The 15623-nt window shown below is 40.2% G+C and overlaps 1 protein-coding gene and 1 long non-coding RNA gene across 3 annotated transcripts in view; one reads left to right on the top strand and one right to left on the bottom strand.

Annotated features, from left to right (window-relative positions):
• Positions 1-15623, bottom strand: part of mei4 (meiosis-specific, MEI4 homolog (S. cerevisiae)) — a 65112-nt gene that overhangs the window by 23837 nt on the left and 25652 nt on the right. For both annotated transcript variants that reach the window (XR_005694062.1, XM_040017981.1), the window contains exon 4: positions 14342-14473. Coding sequence is in view for 1 of the 2 variants with exons in the window: in XM_040017981.1 (XP_039873915.1) it covers positions 14342-14473 (132 nt within the window). In the remaining variant the exon portion in view is untranslated. The remainder of the gene's footprint in view (positions 1-14341; positions 14474-15623) is intronic.
• Positions 10036-14826, top strand: LOC120725218. Its single transcript, XR_005694063.1, has 2 exons — positions 10036-10138; positions 13819-14826. It is a non-coding gene; the product is annotated as an uncharacterized LOC120725218 (long non-coding RNA).

The following is a 15623-nucleotide window of genomic DNA, read 5'->3' as shown; positions in this document are numbered from 1 at the left end:
TGATATTTTAGTAGAAAATATTTCTAGTGGACAAAACAACCAACTGTAAATATCCAACATACACATCTACCAATGGAGCACCAGCAGGGATGGGCTGGCCATGTGGTCATTCAGTATAAGGCCAACTGAGGAGTGACCAATGTAAAACCTGAGTTTTAATCACAAGAGTGCAACTTTAAGATGGTCTTCATCAATAAATGTTGGTGAGAAGACTAAAAGTTCATGCCGGGGATCCTCGATGGCCTCGCTGGGCAAACTCCATCACACAGCAGGAAGAAGGCACCATAAATGGAACAAACTTCAGTCGAAGAACATCTGAGCACCGGGTTAAGTCATTAATATGTAGCTGCGTGGTTTGGGCAACTCGATATAAGTATTCTGATCCTGAACTAAATGTCACCACTAAAATCTGAGTGATTCTTTTCTCGGTGTTTGGGATATTGTGTGGCCATTAGGCCAAATCTTAAAGGTGTGCTGCACGTAAACCGTGAAAATAAAAAGCTGGAGAGGCAGAGAAGACAATAAGAAGCAAAGTACTGCAGCACATGACATGACGAGAACCTGATCGGACAGATTCAGCCAAACTCATGCATGCTGCTAGATTAATGATGTTGCATCTTCAAGTGTATTACCTTAACAGCTATGGATGACTGTGGGTAATCCTTTAAGTCGTTAAGTTTATTGAAAGGAGATGCTAAAAAACTGCAGCTCCTCTAACGTCCACTGGAGGTGGGCTCCAACAGAGTACATGCCTCAAATCATGAAGTGGGTAAATTCATGCGTTCTTTCATTCACAAAACCATAGATTTGGGTGAAGCTTATTGTCTGTGTCAGACAGGAAACTTAATTAAAACTAAAAGTTAATTTCTTATTTTTGGTACCAGAAATAAAACGTTTAATTTGGACCTGCTGATCTGCCTTTTTCAGCCTTGTCAGCACCTGACGGTTAACTGATTATTACCTGACAATGCCTCCCGTGCCCTCAACCGCTTTTCAACGTACTGCTGACTCAACTCAACATGGCCGCATTCACCAACTTTAGCACCGCCTCTAGGATTGATGTCATCATTTGTTTTTCCGTTAAGGTGTTTTATTGGTTTTCTGTCCCCGCGAGGAACAGAGCGGAGCTGGTGAGTGAGGATAAATAAGGAAGCCGAGAAGTCCTGACAAAGCTTGCTGCAGGAACTCCAGCTGAGACTCGGGCTTTTTATAATTCAGTTTTTAATGTTCATCCACGTTTTCAGAGTATAACTGACAGAACTGCATGCTGCACACTTTGCTTGTGAGCATACGATTCATATTTTTCCCTTTTGTGTGGAGATGAGATTCAACATCACGCACAGAAAGGTCCTTTTTGCTCAATTGTTTCTTATCAAACTGATTCTCTCATCACCATCTCAGTGTGATGTCCTTAAACCTCAGTGTGAATCTTCTGTATGAAGAGACATTTGTGGGAAAACTTACCCAATTCCTCAATACAGCAGCCCATCATATTGTCTTCAAATGATGGGTTTTAACAGCTGATTTACCAACGATCACTTTTATCAGGACTTAACCGAGTCAAGGATTTCAGTTCTCACCATCACACCTACAGAGGCTGAACGCTTTTTAGAGATTTCATCAGTTCACCTCTCATCTCTCCTTGAGACTTTCTCCTTCAGAACACCTCTGCCACTCAAACTGAAAGCACAATCCCATTAAAGCCACATTTTTCTGAGTCAGAGATCACCAACAAGCATCAGGCGGCTCTGGAGAAAAATAGAGGACTGAGTATTTGAAAGTCCTGATATTTGAAGATTAGATGCAACACACAGCTGAGGCCCAACAGTGCCGGTGTCACCGCCTAGGCTTTGGACCCACAGTTTGGGGTTTCTGTGAACAGTTGTGATTTTGTTTTAGTTTTGAGGATCATTTGTGTTTGAGTTTTGCTCCTTTTGCATCACAGGCTGTCCGTTTATGTTTTACCTTTATCTTGTGGAGGTCTCTGTGATGCTTGGGTAAATAGTATTGAGTTTATTCCTTTTGTGTTCCTTTCTGTTCTGGTCTTAGTTTTTTTGTCCTTCAGGGTGTCCTGTGTGGAGTTAGTCTAATCTCCACAGTCATCTCCTTCTTAGGTTTCTCTGCCTTTGTCACATAAAACCAATTAGTGTCAGCTATGTTTCATCATATCACCTGTTTCAATCCTGGTGTGTGTATACATATTGTCTCCTTTTGTCCTTTGTCGCACCATCCCTCATTGTTGTGTTTCCTTACCCTGGATTCCCTGAGAATTTGGCTTTCTCTGTATTTTGAATTACCACCATTAAATCTGTGTTTTGAGTAGACTCTTGGTTTCCTGAATCGTGAGCGTGTGGGTCCCTAACCTGCCAGCCACAAAGTCATCAGATGTCTAAAAACTTACCTGACCCCCAAATCCAAACTTAGAATCATTTAGAGATGCTGGAGTTAACCCGTTAACTCCAGCATCCTGTCTTGGATGTTATTTTTGTCACAAAGAGCTTGGTAAGAAATATCCACATTGGAAAAAGACTGGAAGACTTGATGTTATGGTTTGTGTGTTCAAAAGCATACAGAAAGCAGGTTTTCCAGCTGCTGCTGAACGTGCAAACGTCTTGAAATCAATGAATTTTCTCTCTGCTTTAAAATGATGACATTTAGTTGAAAGCACCGCTGTGTCAGAGCAGACTACCACAACTTTTTATAAAGCAAAAGCAGTCATTTGCTTAGTCACAAACCACAGAGAACCTCATCAAACGTTGCATGCTGATCTCTTCCAGCTCACGGTTTGTGTTTGGTGGCAGCAGCGGGCAGCTGTTTTCATCAAACTAGCTGCAGTAAAGTCACCAAACACCACCTGCCCGGCACAAAGCAGCAGGCGGATGCAGGCAGGAAGTGAAGAAAGGCGGACGTTTAGCATCCAGAGCCAGATATTTGTCTCTGGAGCCTTTAGAAAAAAAGCCGGTTCTGCCTTCAGCTCCTAAGATGTGTCCGTTTGTGTTTCTTCTCTCTTCCTCGTCACTTTGTGCTCACTGGCAAACTGTCATGCTCTTTATTTTCCACCATTTACTGAGTCCAAACAACAATCTTCTCAGGTATGTCCACAGCTTTTTTTTATTTCTGACTTCACTGCAGACCCCAAACTTGTTTCAAACTGACCTGAATTTATATTTAAGGATCGTCCTTTAAGAGCTGGCACTGCAGCTGAAGAGTCCAAGTTCCAAGCCCGGAGACAGCGCCTCAGGTAACCGGGAGGATTCACCGGATCATGCACCGTGAATTTGTCCCCAGGGTGAGACTGAGAACGTGAGACCTACCATGATGTCCTGAGGCTTGAGGGAGAAGATTCAGAGGCACCAACAGAACTGCAGCGGTGACGTCACATCACGCTGAAAACGCTTTTACCACACCAAAGATTTATTTCCTGCCATTTCCTCCACATCCTGGAGATTAAAATTGACCTGAAGGAATATTAAGTACCTTCAAACAAAGGGAGGCCATTTTTATGGTCTGTTCTCACAACTCTGTTCTTACATCTCATACATAAATAATCTAATCAGAAAGCAGTTTACTTAAAACTGATTTTTAATCATCTAAGACTTTTCCTAAAAGCTTCAGGAAACCAAAAACCTCATCCTGCATTTACTCTGTTAAACTGCTGAATCTCAAAAAAGCACATTTATCACCTTTAGCTTCTGCGTAACACCACTGCCTGCCTTCAGCAGTCCGGTTTCTAACCTTGCCTCAGTCATTTTGTTTTTACCCTGTAATAATTTTTACTGGATTAATGTTGATTGTTCACTGGTTTTAACTTTTGATTCTTACATTTTTAAAGTTCTACTCTTGATTGTAATCATTTTCTGTGTCTTCTGTAGTTTTAATAAGTGTTTAGCATCCTCTTGTTGCCTTTCTGTTTGTGTTTGCCGGTGACTGTTGTTTCTTTTTTTCGGTTGTTTCTCATTTTTATCTTATTAATTAACTTGCTCACGTCGGTCTGTTGACCGAGTTTTACATCTTCTTGTGTCGTGCATGCAGTTTCAGTGCTAGTTTATAGAGTTTTGCGTGATTTGGGCCCATTTCCACCGTAAAGACATTTATTTGTCGTCTGGTTTTCAGCTTGTTCAGCAGCTGAGATTTGGTGCTTTTGTCTGTTTTCACCCTCCTAAAAATCTTCTGCACTATCAGTTTAAAAAAAAGAAAAAGAAAAGGATGAAGTATCCACCGACACTTTGCATAAAAGGCAGACGCCGGGACAGCAACCACTGAGGGTGCATAGTAATGGCGTCAGAGTGGCATTTACACTGCCCAGAGGTTTGGCGGATCTCTGCGTGCTTTGTCCTAAGGGGCTGCCACCGAGTGTCACGGACCTCTGACAGAACAGCGAAATGTCCAGATGGTGAGGCTTATCTGTATGCTGCGTCGCTCCAAGGACAGTGGCACTGGGCTGGAGCATCTCTGAGGGCATATGTCAGACAGGAACGCCCGCCTACACAGTGCCGCAGCCCCTCATCCTCTCGCCTTCCTCACTACTCACTGAGAACTCGTGTCCTTGAAGCCGTGCATGTGATATAATAAAAAAAATTCTTCAGTCGTGACAGCTCTGAATTTCAGTGGTGCGCAGTTTATCATCTTGCACCTCAGTGTCATCATATGGAAGTTTACATGCTAGTGTCTGCTTTGCTTTAGTACAATCATCAAGTCTACCTACACATTAACACAGAGCCTAATCACAGACTCACATTATCTGATTATCAACATTGTAATTCAGGTTTATGATGAATTCTTGACCTCCAGCGGGTCAGTGTGCATTTTAAAGCTCCTGGTAGGACGTAATGTGCTACAACCATCAGAGGGTGGTGCTAATGCAGCTATAAGCAGGTTGCAAACCTCCACTAAACAAAAACAGAAGAAAAAAAGGATGACACTGCCAACAGTCTTCAAACAGGCATTTGACGATTAGGATCTCTCCTTCAACTAGGATCAGAAGGGTAAAAGCGACATATATGAAAATCCAAAGACAGCCACAGCTACCCATCTTTAGTTAAGTCAGTGGGGTTAGGACTCTACCGTGTTAGCACTTCTGCCACAGCCATGTTGGTTTTTTAATACAATCTTTGAACAAGAGGGAGGACTGCTAAGTTATCAGCTAAGTTATCAGAGCTAACTCTGGCTAGGTTAGTGAGTAAGCTGCAAGGCAGCGACACAGATCCCAATTAATCATTTCTGAGTAACGTCCAATTTTAAATCCTAGAATATTACTCACTAAAACTGGAACTCAGGTGTCATGGACAGCGTGACGATTAGCTGCACGGCAGACGATGGCAGATAAGCCTAGCAGACAAATACCTCTCTCACCATACACCTGTCAGTCCAAGAGACCACACCCCTAAGGATTCAAACTTTAAAGCCTTAATAGAGTTTAATGCTCACCAGCTGCCTGGACTGCTGTTAGGAATACGGAAACTATTCCTAACAGACAGCAAAACAGTTTATTCCTGGACATTTTAGTAATGCACGCAATGAGAACCGACTCTCTGTTGGAGACTCTAGTGGACATTTGTGGAACTGCATGTTTCGGTGCTCCATTTTCCAACAAAAACATTATTACAAGCTTTGGCCTGAAGAAGACAAATCTGTTCATTATGATTAATCTAATCAAACTGTGGGACTAAATAGTTTGTTGGGTCTGTCAGTTAGGCTGCTCGTTCAGTTTATATATTTATAATAGGAAAATATCTCAAACTAATCTGGATCCAGGCATTCATATTGTGGAAGACATTTCTACCTTTCAGAATGTTTTTAAAGAACATTTTTGAATTAATATATCACAAATAATACATATATATTAAATTATAATTTTGTATGTGTTTTTGCACCCAGTATTGAATGCTGACTTATTAAAACCAGTTTAACTGCTGACATACTGACATATAAACTGTAATAATACAGTTCACAATAGTGTCATCAGCACTTGCAGCCACTGAAAAACCAACAAATAACATCCCTGTGCTGGTATCCATTTTAATTCTCGCTTGAATGTGCTTCCAGACTGGCTCATAGCACAAGGTTCAGGTCTCTGACTAGACGGCACGATTGACAACAAGGAAATAAGGTTGATGATGTGTGAACCTGACACCACGCCCTTCAGCCATCATCGCCTGTCCTCTCCACCACTGGAAAAAGAAGGCCTGAGTCAGCGGAGAGTCCCTGGACAGATGGGAACAATCTGCTCTCTGAACCACCAGCTGGAGAAAAAGAGGGCCGGCAGTGTGCCGATGACCTGACCACTTCAATTAATTACTGCTTTAACAGTATCCGTACACACAGCCAACCAAATGAAGCTTCCTCTTCATTTATTATTTAAAAAATGTTTCCATGTATCAACAGTTACTGGTACAGCGCACTTTAAATGGCAACTGAGCATAAAATTTAAGATATGGAACCAACATGTTATTCTGAACACTTGTTACGCGTTCGTAAACCTGAACGTCTGTGCTCTCTGGTTTCTTTCCAGAAGGACAAAATTATGATTAAAGTTAGTTAGTTGGGTAAATAGTAAATAGTGTTAGTTTCTGGGTTTTGTCCAGTTTTGCTCATTTCTATTAATATTTATGAAAACAAGAATAAAGATACTGTTTTAAAATCTACTTAATGACAAAAGTGGGGTCTGAACTTCAAAAAGGGAAAACCTGCCTCTTCAAAAGTAACAATAAAAAATCTAATGACTTTATAGTGAGATTTACAAAATCTCGATGTTTCCTCAGTAAAGCTAAATGTCGGGAATCTGTGTTGAGGTTTGCAAAAGAAATGCTTAAAGTCAAGTTTTCGTTCGGGTAGATGAACTGCTTCCTGTCCGGGGGGGAGGGTCCTGCAGAGAGGACTGGAAAGCCATCTGCTTCTGTTATCAGCAGGAGTGAAGGGTTAACTGAATCTCAATGCCCACATAAATCACTCACTGACAGACACTAAAAATAGAGTGCACAGCACCTGGATGTCTGAGTAACCTGTGGGAACACAGCATGGGACTCAAATTCTGCCTTTAAGTCTTTTTCTGTAAAGTTACAAAGTTTCAGCTCTCGTTTCCCAGGGGAAACATTCTTAATGCACCACCTGAGCGCCCAGTTCAAGCCTTTCTTCAATAACCACCAACAAAAGTCGGCATGTGGGAGTTTATAGTTTGACTTGTTTATCGTGGCTTACGTCTTCGACAGCAACATTTACATCCTTGCCTTTAGCTGAAGGCGGTACACTGGTCTATTACACAAAAATCAATCAGCAAACCTTTGCAATAAATGTTCTGGACGTAAGTTAAGCACTGCAGAAAAAGGCCAACAATAAAACCACCATTATTAAAGAGAAAGAAAACTGCGACAAATGATTTGTTAAACTTAAAGAAACAACCAAAGGGGAAAAGAAAATCATCAAAACACAAGGTGAAAGGTGAAAGGTTTTGAAATAATCTAAAAAGTTTCAGTTTACTGAAGCCAAGGAGAGAGGCATTCATAATATTAAGTTTGTCCGTTCAATGGAAAGAAATTACTAATTAAACAATCAACTGTTCAATTAACCAGCCTATCAGCGTCGTTCTAAAACGATCTGGTAGGTCTGCAGAAATCCAACATCCTCTTACTCACCGCCTGAGAACCTCAGTTTAGCCCTCAATGATGTATTTCATTTCTAGGGAAATACAGCAGAATGAATGCCAACAGAAAGCTGCATTTATTTTCTTCATTTTTCAAGGCAAAATCACAAACCCAGAGAGAGGCGCGCTCAAACCAAACAAGGTTTCAAACCAAGGTTTCTCATCACTCCAGCTCCCAAAGGTTTCCTGTAAATTTCAATATGCTGCTCGTATGACTAATGCTTAGCTCTGATTAATGTAATCAGTGTTTTTTATCAAGAGTAGACAGAAATGCATAGCAACTCACTATTTGATGGATAACTCATGACGCACACAGCTCTATGATCGTGTGCTACAGGGCAGCAGCGTGTTTGTCAATGCAATCCAGAGTTTAACGTTGTTTATATGCATATTTAGATTGTCCGGTGTCACAGATCTCCCACAGGAATAAATGATTACGAACATTATTAGATGCTGTTAGACAGAAAATCAACTGAATGACATGACAAATCACAGACACAATAAATAAACTGACCTGCTGATCGGATGAAAAACATGTTATTTTTGCGAGTTATTTACATCGTTCAGGTATTACATGAAGACAATAAATCTTCATGCAATTCCAAAACAGAGACTAAAACATACACCAAAATATGTCCAAACCGCCAAGCCACGTTTAAAGCCAGTCAAAAACTAAATGTACTCCAAACTCATCTGCCATAAAGTTCAGCCCGTTCTTATTCCCAAGGCGTTCCTGAGGAACGCGAAAGGTGACTTTCAGCGTTCTTATGCTATGCGCCGGGTTATGGGTTAAATCCAATAGAATTACGGTCCCGCGGTAATACACATTCCAGCCATGTATTCCAGCCCTAACCCTAACCTGATCCCTAACCTTATCCAGCACTATAATGACATTAAATAGTGTTTTCCAAAGCGATTTAAGTAAAATGAACAAACATGTGTAGATTGATTCCAAACGGTTCTCATGTTTCCTAATTTTTCCGATTTCATAATTAAGGGACGTGTTGGGTGCCCAGAAGTGTAATATGTTGACGATTTGTCACCTAGCATAAAATATTACACTTTGGGAGTGAGAATGTGTTGCAAAGTTTTAGTCACTTTAAGCCCGCGTGGGACTGAATCTGATCTGAATCATTAGTTTAAAGATGAAGGTTAGGCAAAAAACTGCAGTATCTCCAGCTGGGAACTAGGGCTGCCACAAACGGTTATTTTGATAGTCGACTAGTCACCGATTATTTTTGCGATTAGTCGACTAATCAGATCATCATCCATTGGACGTACAGCGTATTGCACCAGCAGCATCTGCTCTTATATAACTATCATTAGCTTATAGCCTTAAGTGTTTCAGGTATGTGCTAACTAACAATAAAGACAAGATGATGGTTTATTAAATTTTAATGAAATTTGCAGATTGTTTCGGTGAAGTTTAATAAACTCCTTGCTATTTAAAATATAACAGGACACCAGAGTATATTCTCGAGCATATCACACTTCTGATAATCATCTGTCTGCTTGACGTTTATTCAGCTGTGTAAAAACTATAACTTTAATCTCAGCCAAACAGATTTACTCAGGAACAAATAAAATACTAAAAAAAGGCCAAACAATAACATTTTTAAGTTATCTAAGTGACTTATATATATTTAACCTGAGTAGTGAAAGACGGCAGTGGGTTTGAAAACAATTTGCCGGGAGTCCGGTGTTCTCACCGGCTCTAGTGAGCCTTGCCCCCGGCTAGCTATCGAGCTAGTGGGTAACAGACGTCTCCGAAAACGTCGGAGCGCTTTTGAAAATATGAGGTGTCTTGATAAACTGAGCAGATATTTGAGGTTTACACAGCTACATTCTCGCCTGAAAATATGTTAAACGTTTATTTTGTGACCCAGAAAGAATAATAAGAGTAATATTAAAACTAACTAGCTGCCGCCATTGTTGAAAACTGAGCTGGGCCGCGGTATGAATTCTGGGACACAGCTTTTTCTTCTTTGGGGTTTAACAGCAGCTGGCATCCTTGTACATACAGTGCTGCCATCTTCTGTTTCAGTCCGTTATTACACTCTTAAATCCTACTACTTATTCCTGCGTCTTTTGGGATCTTACAAAGCTTCAAACGACGCGTCGACTATTAAATCAGTCGTCTGTGATTTTGATAGTCGACGTAATCGTGACTAGTCGACTAATTGTGGCAGCCCTACTGAGAACTGGATGTACTTTTATACTTATGTGGCCGGGTGGGTTGCGCGTGTCTCTCTCTCTTGGTTGTTTGCTTGCTTGCTTCACCTTCTCTCTCTTTCCGCTGCATTCGCTCCTTGTATCATGTGATTGGGCTAATTAGGAACCCACCTGCATATTGATTACAGGGTGGTGTCTGTCTGTATGAAGGGAAGCCGTTTTTTTTTGTTGGTTCATTCCTCCCGAGCTTCTGGCGCAACACAGTAAATGCTGGCCTATTGTTACAGGTTAATTTACCGAGATGATCGGATCGTGTGACTGCTACAGGTAAGTAGTGAAACTAGTAGTAATATTTCTGCGGCAGAGTATGTTTAGAATTAGATTAATAATTAACCTAAGCTAAAGGTTTAAAGGCACCGTGAGGTGAAATAAAGACACACCACTGGGTATTTTGTTTTGAAATGAATGTGTCGGTGATAAATTTCTGTCACCCAGTGATGTGCTATTATGAAGGAGTGTTCACTTTCTCTGATGGTCCTGTTAATGTTGGCAAGAAAAATCAAAACATTTGAAAATGGAAGGAGACAAATAAAATCCACCCACTCACTTCTGCCACAGTCATGATGGTTCTCCTGTCAAAAGAAATCCTCCATGCTGAGAACTACTTTTCACTCAACACTGCTCATGGGGTCTGCTGCTGCTGACAAAGAGCTGAGGCAGGGGTCTGTTCGTGGCGTTGACTCAGCCTGCCGAGAGTGTGAAAAATCTCAGTTCTGTATGGGGCGAGCTTGTAACTGCAGAGCTCAGTGGTTTTCGAATGACGAACAAGAAGCTCTTAGAGGGTCTTTGTAGCGTCCCAGCGGGTCGCCGGCAAAGTAATATGTAGTTTAATGTCACTCCAAATCACGCAGTCAGTATTAGTGACATAAACATTCAGGCTGAAATTAGCTGCTATGTGTGGTGCCGTTAAGGAATGTGCCAGAAAGTTTTAGTGATTTTAATGCTGTGTTGAATTGGTTCATTAGTTGAAAGACTAAAGTTAGTCATTAAAAGAGGATTTGAAGCACTTTGGACTTTTTCTTTGGGCTTTAGAAGCCTATTATATCACTTTAAAATGTAGTCAAACTATTTTTACCTAAAAACTGCAATAGAAATTAAGTAAATGTTAAAGCATTCATTCTAGACCCAAAATCTAAAATGTTAGATTTTTTCTGACAAAGTATTTTATTCTATTGCATATAGTATTGTATTCTATTGTGTAGAGTGAGTTATTCTTTTTATTTTATCCTATTCCATAATTTTTCTTAATTTTTGCTGTTAAACTAGATCTAAAACCAGCCCAAACCTAAAACAAAGTCTAAATCCAGTCCAAACTCAAAACTAGATCTAAAACCAGCCCAAACCCAAAACTAGATCTAAAACCAGCCCAAACTCAAAACTAGATCTAAAACCAGCCCAAACCCAAAACAAAGTCTAAAACCAGCGCAAACCCAAAACTAGATCTAAAACTAGTCCAAACCCAAAACAAAGTCTAAAACCAGCCTAAACCCAAGATCAAAACCAAGTCTTAAACCAATCAAATCCCTAAACTACCCAAAACTAAGTTCAAAACTAGATTTAAAACCAGTCCTAACCCAAAACTAGATCTAAAACCAGCCCAAACCTAAAACAAAGTCTAAAACCAATCCAAACCCATAATAGATCTAAACCAGCCCAAAACCAAAATAAATCTAAAACCATCCCAAACCCAAAACAAAATCTAAAACCAGTCCAAACCCAAAACAAACCTGTCTAAAAAAAGGCCCAAACTCTAGAACAAAACCAAGTCTCAAACTTGTCTAAACACAAGTTCAAAACCAAGCCTAAAGTAAAGAGAAAAACTTACCCACAACCAAAACTAGATCTTAAACTACTCCAAACCCAAGCCAAAAAGCCAAAGCTAAGTGTAAAACCAGTGCAAACCCAAGAACGTTGACCTTTAGGCTTTGTTATACAAAAGTTTACATAGATCTCTACTTCTGTGTATCAGATTATTTATACACTGTATGTATTTTCAGGAAACTAAAGGTGCTGGAGCATTTTAAGAACCTCACAGTTGGGGAATGACCTACATGCACAAATCAGACTAGAGCCTGTGAATGCTTTTCAATCTTCTTATCTATGACATAGTACAGTTTTCACTGAACTTTCACTGGATGTTTCTGTTTCACTAGTTAACATCCCGCAAGTCTCTGGTGAAATGTTTAAGGGGTTATGTTTTACTCTACTTACATTTCAGCCCAATAGACCTGAAATCGCTGTTGTTGAGGAGTCTGCTTGGTACTTAAGTTAAAAGTGAAGTCAATTCCTCATGAATGATGACAATGAGTGTCATTTACTTTTACTTTGAGTTTTTTTTGTGCACTTCACCCTTGGGGTGAAGGGCAGAAATTTTTAAAAATCAGTCTGAACTCATATAGTCACTAATCCCCTACTTGGACATAGCAGGATAAAGCACTTCTCACTTTGTCCTGAGGCTTTCCATTTGGTTTTACATTAAATAAGTGGACAACTCAGCAGTTTCCCCTTGTATATAAAACTGTACAGAGTGCAAATAATGGGTTTAAAACATTTTCCTGATATAAAAAACTGGCCCAGTGTTTTCTTTTTTCCTTAGGCAAATGTATGCATTTGCTTTTTGTGCAATGAAGCAAAAGTAGGACCACAAAGCTGAGTGTTATCGCTCGAACATTTGCCGTAACTAAACACAATGGTATATTTGGGTATTACACTTCTGGCCATATAACTTCTAAAACTATAAGGCTGTCATGTTGATAAGATGGAGGAGCATAGGTGAGACATGAAGAAAGCTGAGGCTTCCATATAAACATTTTTGGGCTCCATAACAGGGGTTGTCGTCTTCCACTGAAGGAAAAATCACCAGGAATTTGGTCAAAATTGTTTATTCTGAAGTAATGTTTAATCTGCTACAGCTTAAAATAAATGTTTGTTTATTAAAACAAAGGGAAAATGCACAGATGGTGTATGTAAGCAAGGTGATGCAGACTTTCTTTTCTTCATGTGGACCAATCTCACTGAAGGTCCATTTTGGGGCAGAAAAACTACTACAAAGACATCCTCTAATTTGAGTCCAGCCAGCTCTACCCCAAACCACGAATACATTCTATGTGTTTTTAATAGCATACTTTGTTAGGAGAAGGCATTTAAAACATATTGAGGACTGCGGGCTGAAATAGTTTTCTTCTGAAGGCTGTGATTGAAGAATTGAAGGTTCAACAGAGGCAGCCATCATCATTTACTGTGAAGCAGAGCGTGATTGTGTGTTTCAAATGCTGCTCTCCAGTTTTTTACATAATGGGAGCCACACAGCTCTTCCCCCGAGAGGCTGAACCACAGAGAGCTGCAGGCAAATATGGGACCGCCGTCTGCAAATACCAATCTCAATCCCATCTCTCTAGCCTTGAAAGAAAAGAGGAACAAAAGGCTTGTGGGGTGGGGAGGGGTGGTCTCTGAGACATTTCCATGGACACACTGATGGCTGCCCGTGTGCTTGGAAATGTCACACCGTCATAGCAACAGGTTTAACATCCTGCTTAATTCAAGTTCGCAATTACAGGCCGCGTGCATGCACACAGGATGATAACAGGGCCGCACTTTTATGAAGGACTACCTCTTCAGAGTCTTGCTTACAGATACCCATTACTGCTAGTTTGCTGGAGACAAAGGCTTCACTGCAGCTCAAGGCTGTTTTGCATTGTCAATATCTTCAGTGAACAGTGTGTTCAGCTGTTTGTCCTCTTTAACTTGGCTCTAAAAAAATGCAGCATGGATAAATTTCTCTTTCTGGCATCGCCTGACTCTCGCGGCTCTCTTGAGAAGAAAAACAGGCACAAGTGAGCGTGACCGACCCTGCTGAGTGGGAGGGAAGCTCAGCAGGAGTAGTAAAGGGGGAAAATTGTCTGTATCCTTTTTTTAAATTTTGATTTTTACACATTTCCATTTCGCAGGACCCCGGAGTCATGACACCTGCCTCTGTCTTTCACAGGAAGCAACGCCGGTCACACGCAGCTCTCACCTGGTCAGTGAAACCCACTGAGAAACTCTTGAATACGGCGGACAGGAAACCTGTAGGAAGCGGTATTGATTACGGTCTTTCAGACGCGACCGTGGCAATGAGTCGATAAGGGCAAACTGTTTGGGCCTGAAGCCTCGTACAAAGGGCGACTTTGAGGAGCAAAAAGGTCAAATAAAAAATAGATGTATGAGAGAGAGACAGAATCTGTGAGGAAGAACAATAAAAACAAAACAAAAAAAAAAACAGTGAGCACGAGTCACAGATTTATGATCTGAACATGGTTTTTTAAAAAAAGAGCTGCAAAGCTGCAGAGACTGGGAAAATAAACCTGCAGTTTATCAGTGGGCAGCGGAGGGCGAAAGAAACAAAAGGGATCAGCATTGTCACTGAGCCAAAAATAAAGACACAGGAGAAGAGGTGGAGGAGCAGGTGTGGGGAAGGCAGCGGGCGTTTACCTGGAAGGCTTGCCAGAGCTGATCGGCCAAGGCGCCGATCTCCGAGAGGATGTGACGAACGAGCAAAGATGCTGACATGCGGCTGCTTCCCAGCGCGATCACGTACTCCATCAGCTTCTCCGCAGGCTCGAGCTGAGTTTGGAAAAACACCACGATGATGCTTCCTTAGAACTTTAGAACTTAATAACACAGAACATAAAATCTGTAAATACACTGATTCTATTTCTCAAGATTCTAAACTAATCATAAACAGAGTTTCTGCAGGATTCACCTCCAGCATCAACAGTTCATCATGATATCTAACTTTGTAAAATAAACTAAAATGTGGACATCATTTAGTGATGCATTTAACATGGATCTCTCTCCACTCACATTTTACAACAGACACAATAAATAGTTAGTTTATGAAATTAATAAAGCTTTTTCTATTGACACATGAGGAAAAGGTAGAACAATGTTTCCCAGTTCAAAATAAGCTTTCTTAATCTGATACTGGGCCTTTGTGCAGCACCTCATATCAGCCTGTGACTGGAATAAGCTGTTTTTTAACAGAGGGTTTGTCACACAGCAGCGGCACGACCAATGGCAACTCGATAACGACTTGAATTCACCAAACTTTTATGAAAAAGAAAACACTGATGTAACAAAACAAAGACAACCAGAATCAGGATAAATCCTGATCAGCAGGTCACGAAAAATGCAATAAGTGTGACCTTTTCTGAATAAACCCAGCACTGCCTCTACAGGTGAGTTTGTTTTTTTTAAATAAAGACATAAAAAAGAGAAGAATAACATTGTTATGTTTAATGTAAAAAATGGCTCCAGTGAATGGTTCAACCTGAGCCAGAAGAAACCACTTTCACGATCTGTGATTTTTTTTTTTAAATTTAATATAATTTTTATTTAACCTTTATTTATACAAGTAATGATATTGAGTCTCATTTAAAAGAGAAACCTCTTTCAGACAAACATACTAAAGTATTGAATATTAATGGCTGTAATTGTACTTAGAGGGCGATATGACCAAAAAATATTTATCATGATATACATTTGAAAATTTGCAATAACGATATAACTGACAATATAATTGACACTAGATAGAATACTTTACAACTCCACAACTTTATTAGTGCAAAAAAAGAAAACCATCAATGTATTTTCACTTAAACAAGCAGCTGTTTTTTATGTGCATTAAAGTTATATAAAAATTTAACAGTGCAAATGCAATTTCCTCGCTGACAGTTTAACCAAAAGACATATCCTCAGCATAACCATGTATAAT

The sequence above is a fragment of the Simochromis diagramma genome, unplaced genomic scaffold (assembly GCF_900408965.1).
Source record: "Simochromis diagramma unplaced genomic scaffold, fSimDia1.1 OVJJ01000802.1, whole genome shotgun sequence".
Taxonomy (NCBI): domain Eukaryota; kingdom Metazoa; phylum Chordata; class Actinopteri; order Cichliformes; family Cichlidae; genus Simochromis; species Simochromis diagramma.
The sequence above is the reverse complement of the archived record's forward strand: the minus strand, read 5'-3'. Positions and strand labels throughout refer to the sequence as shown.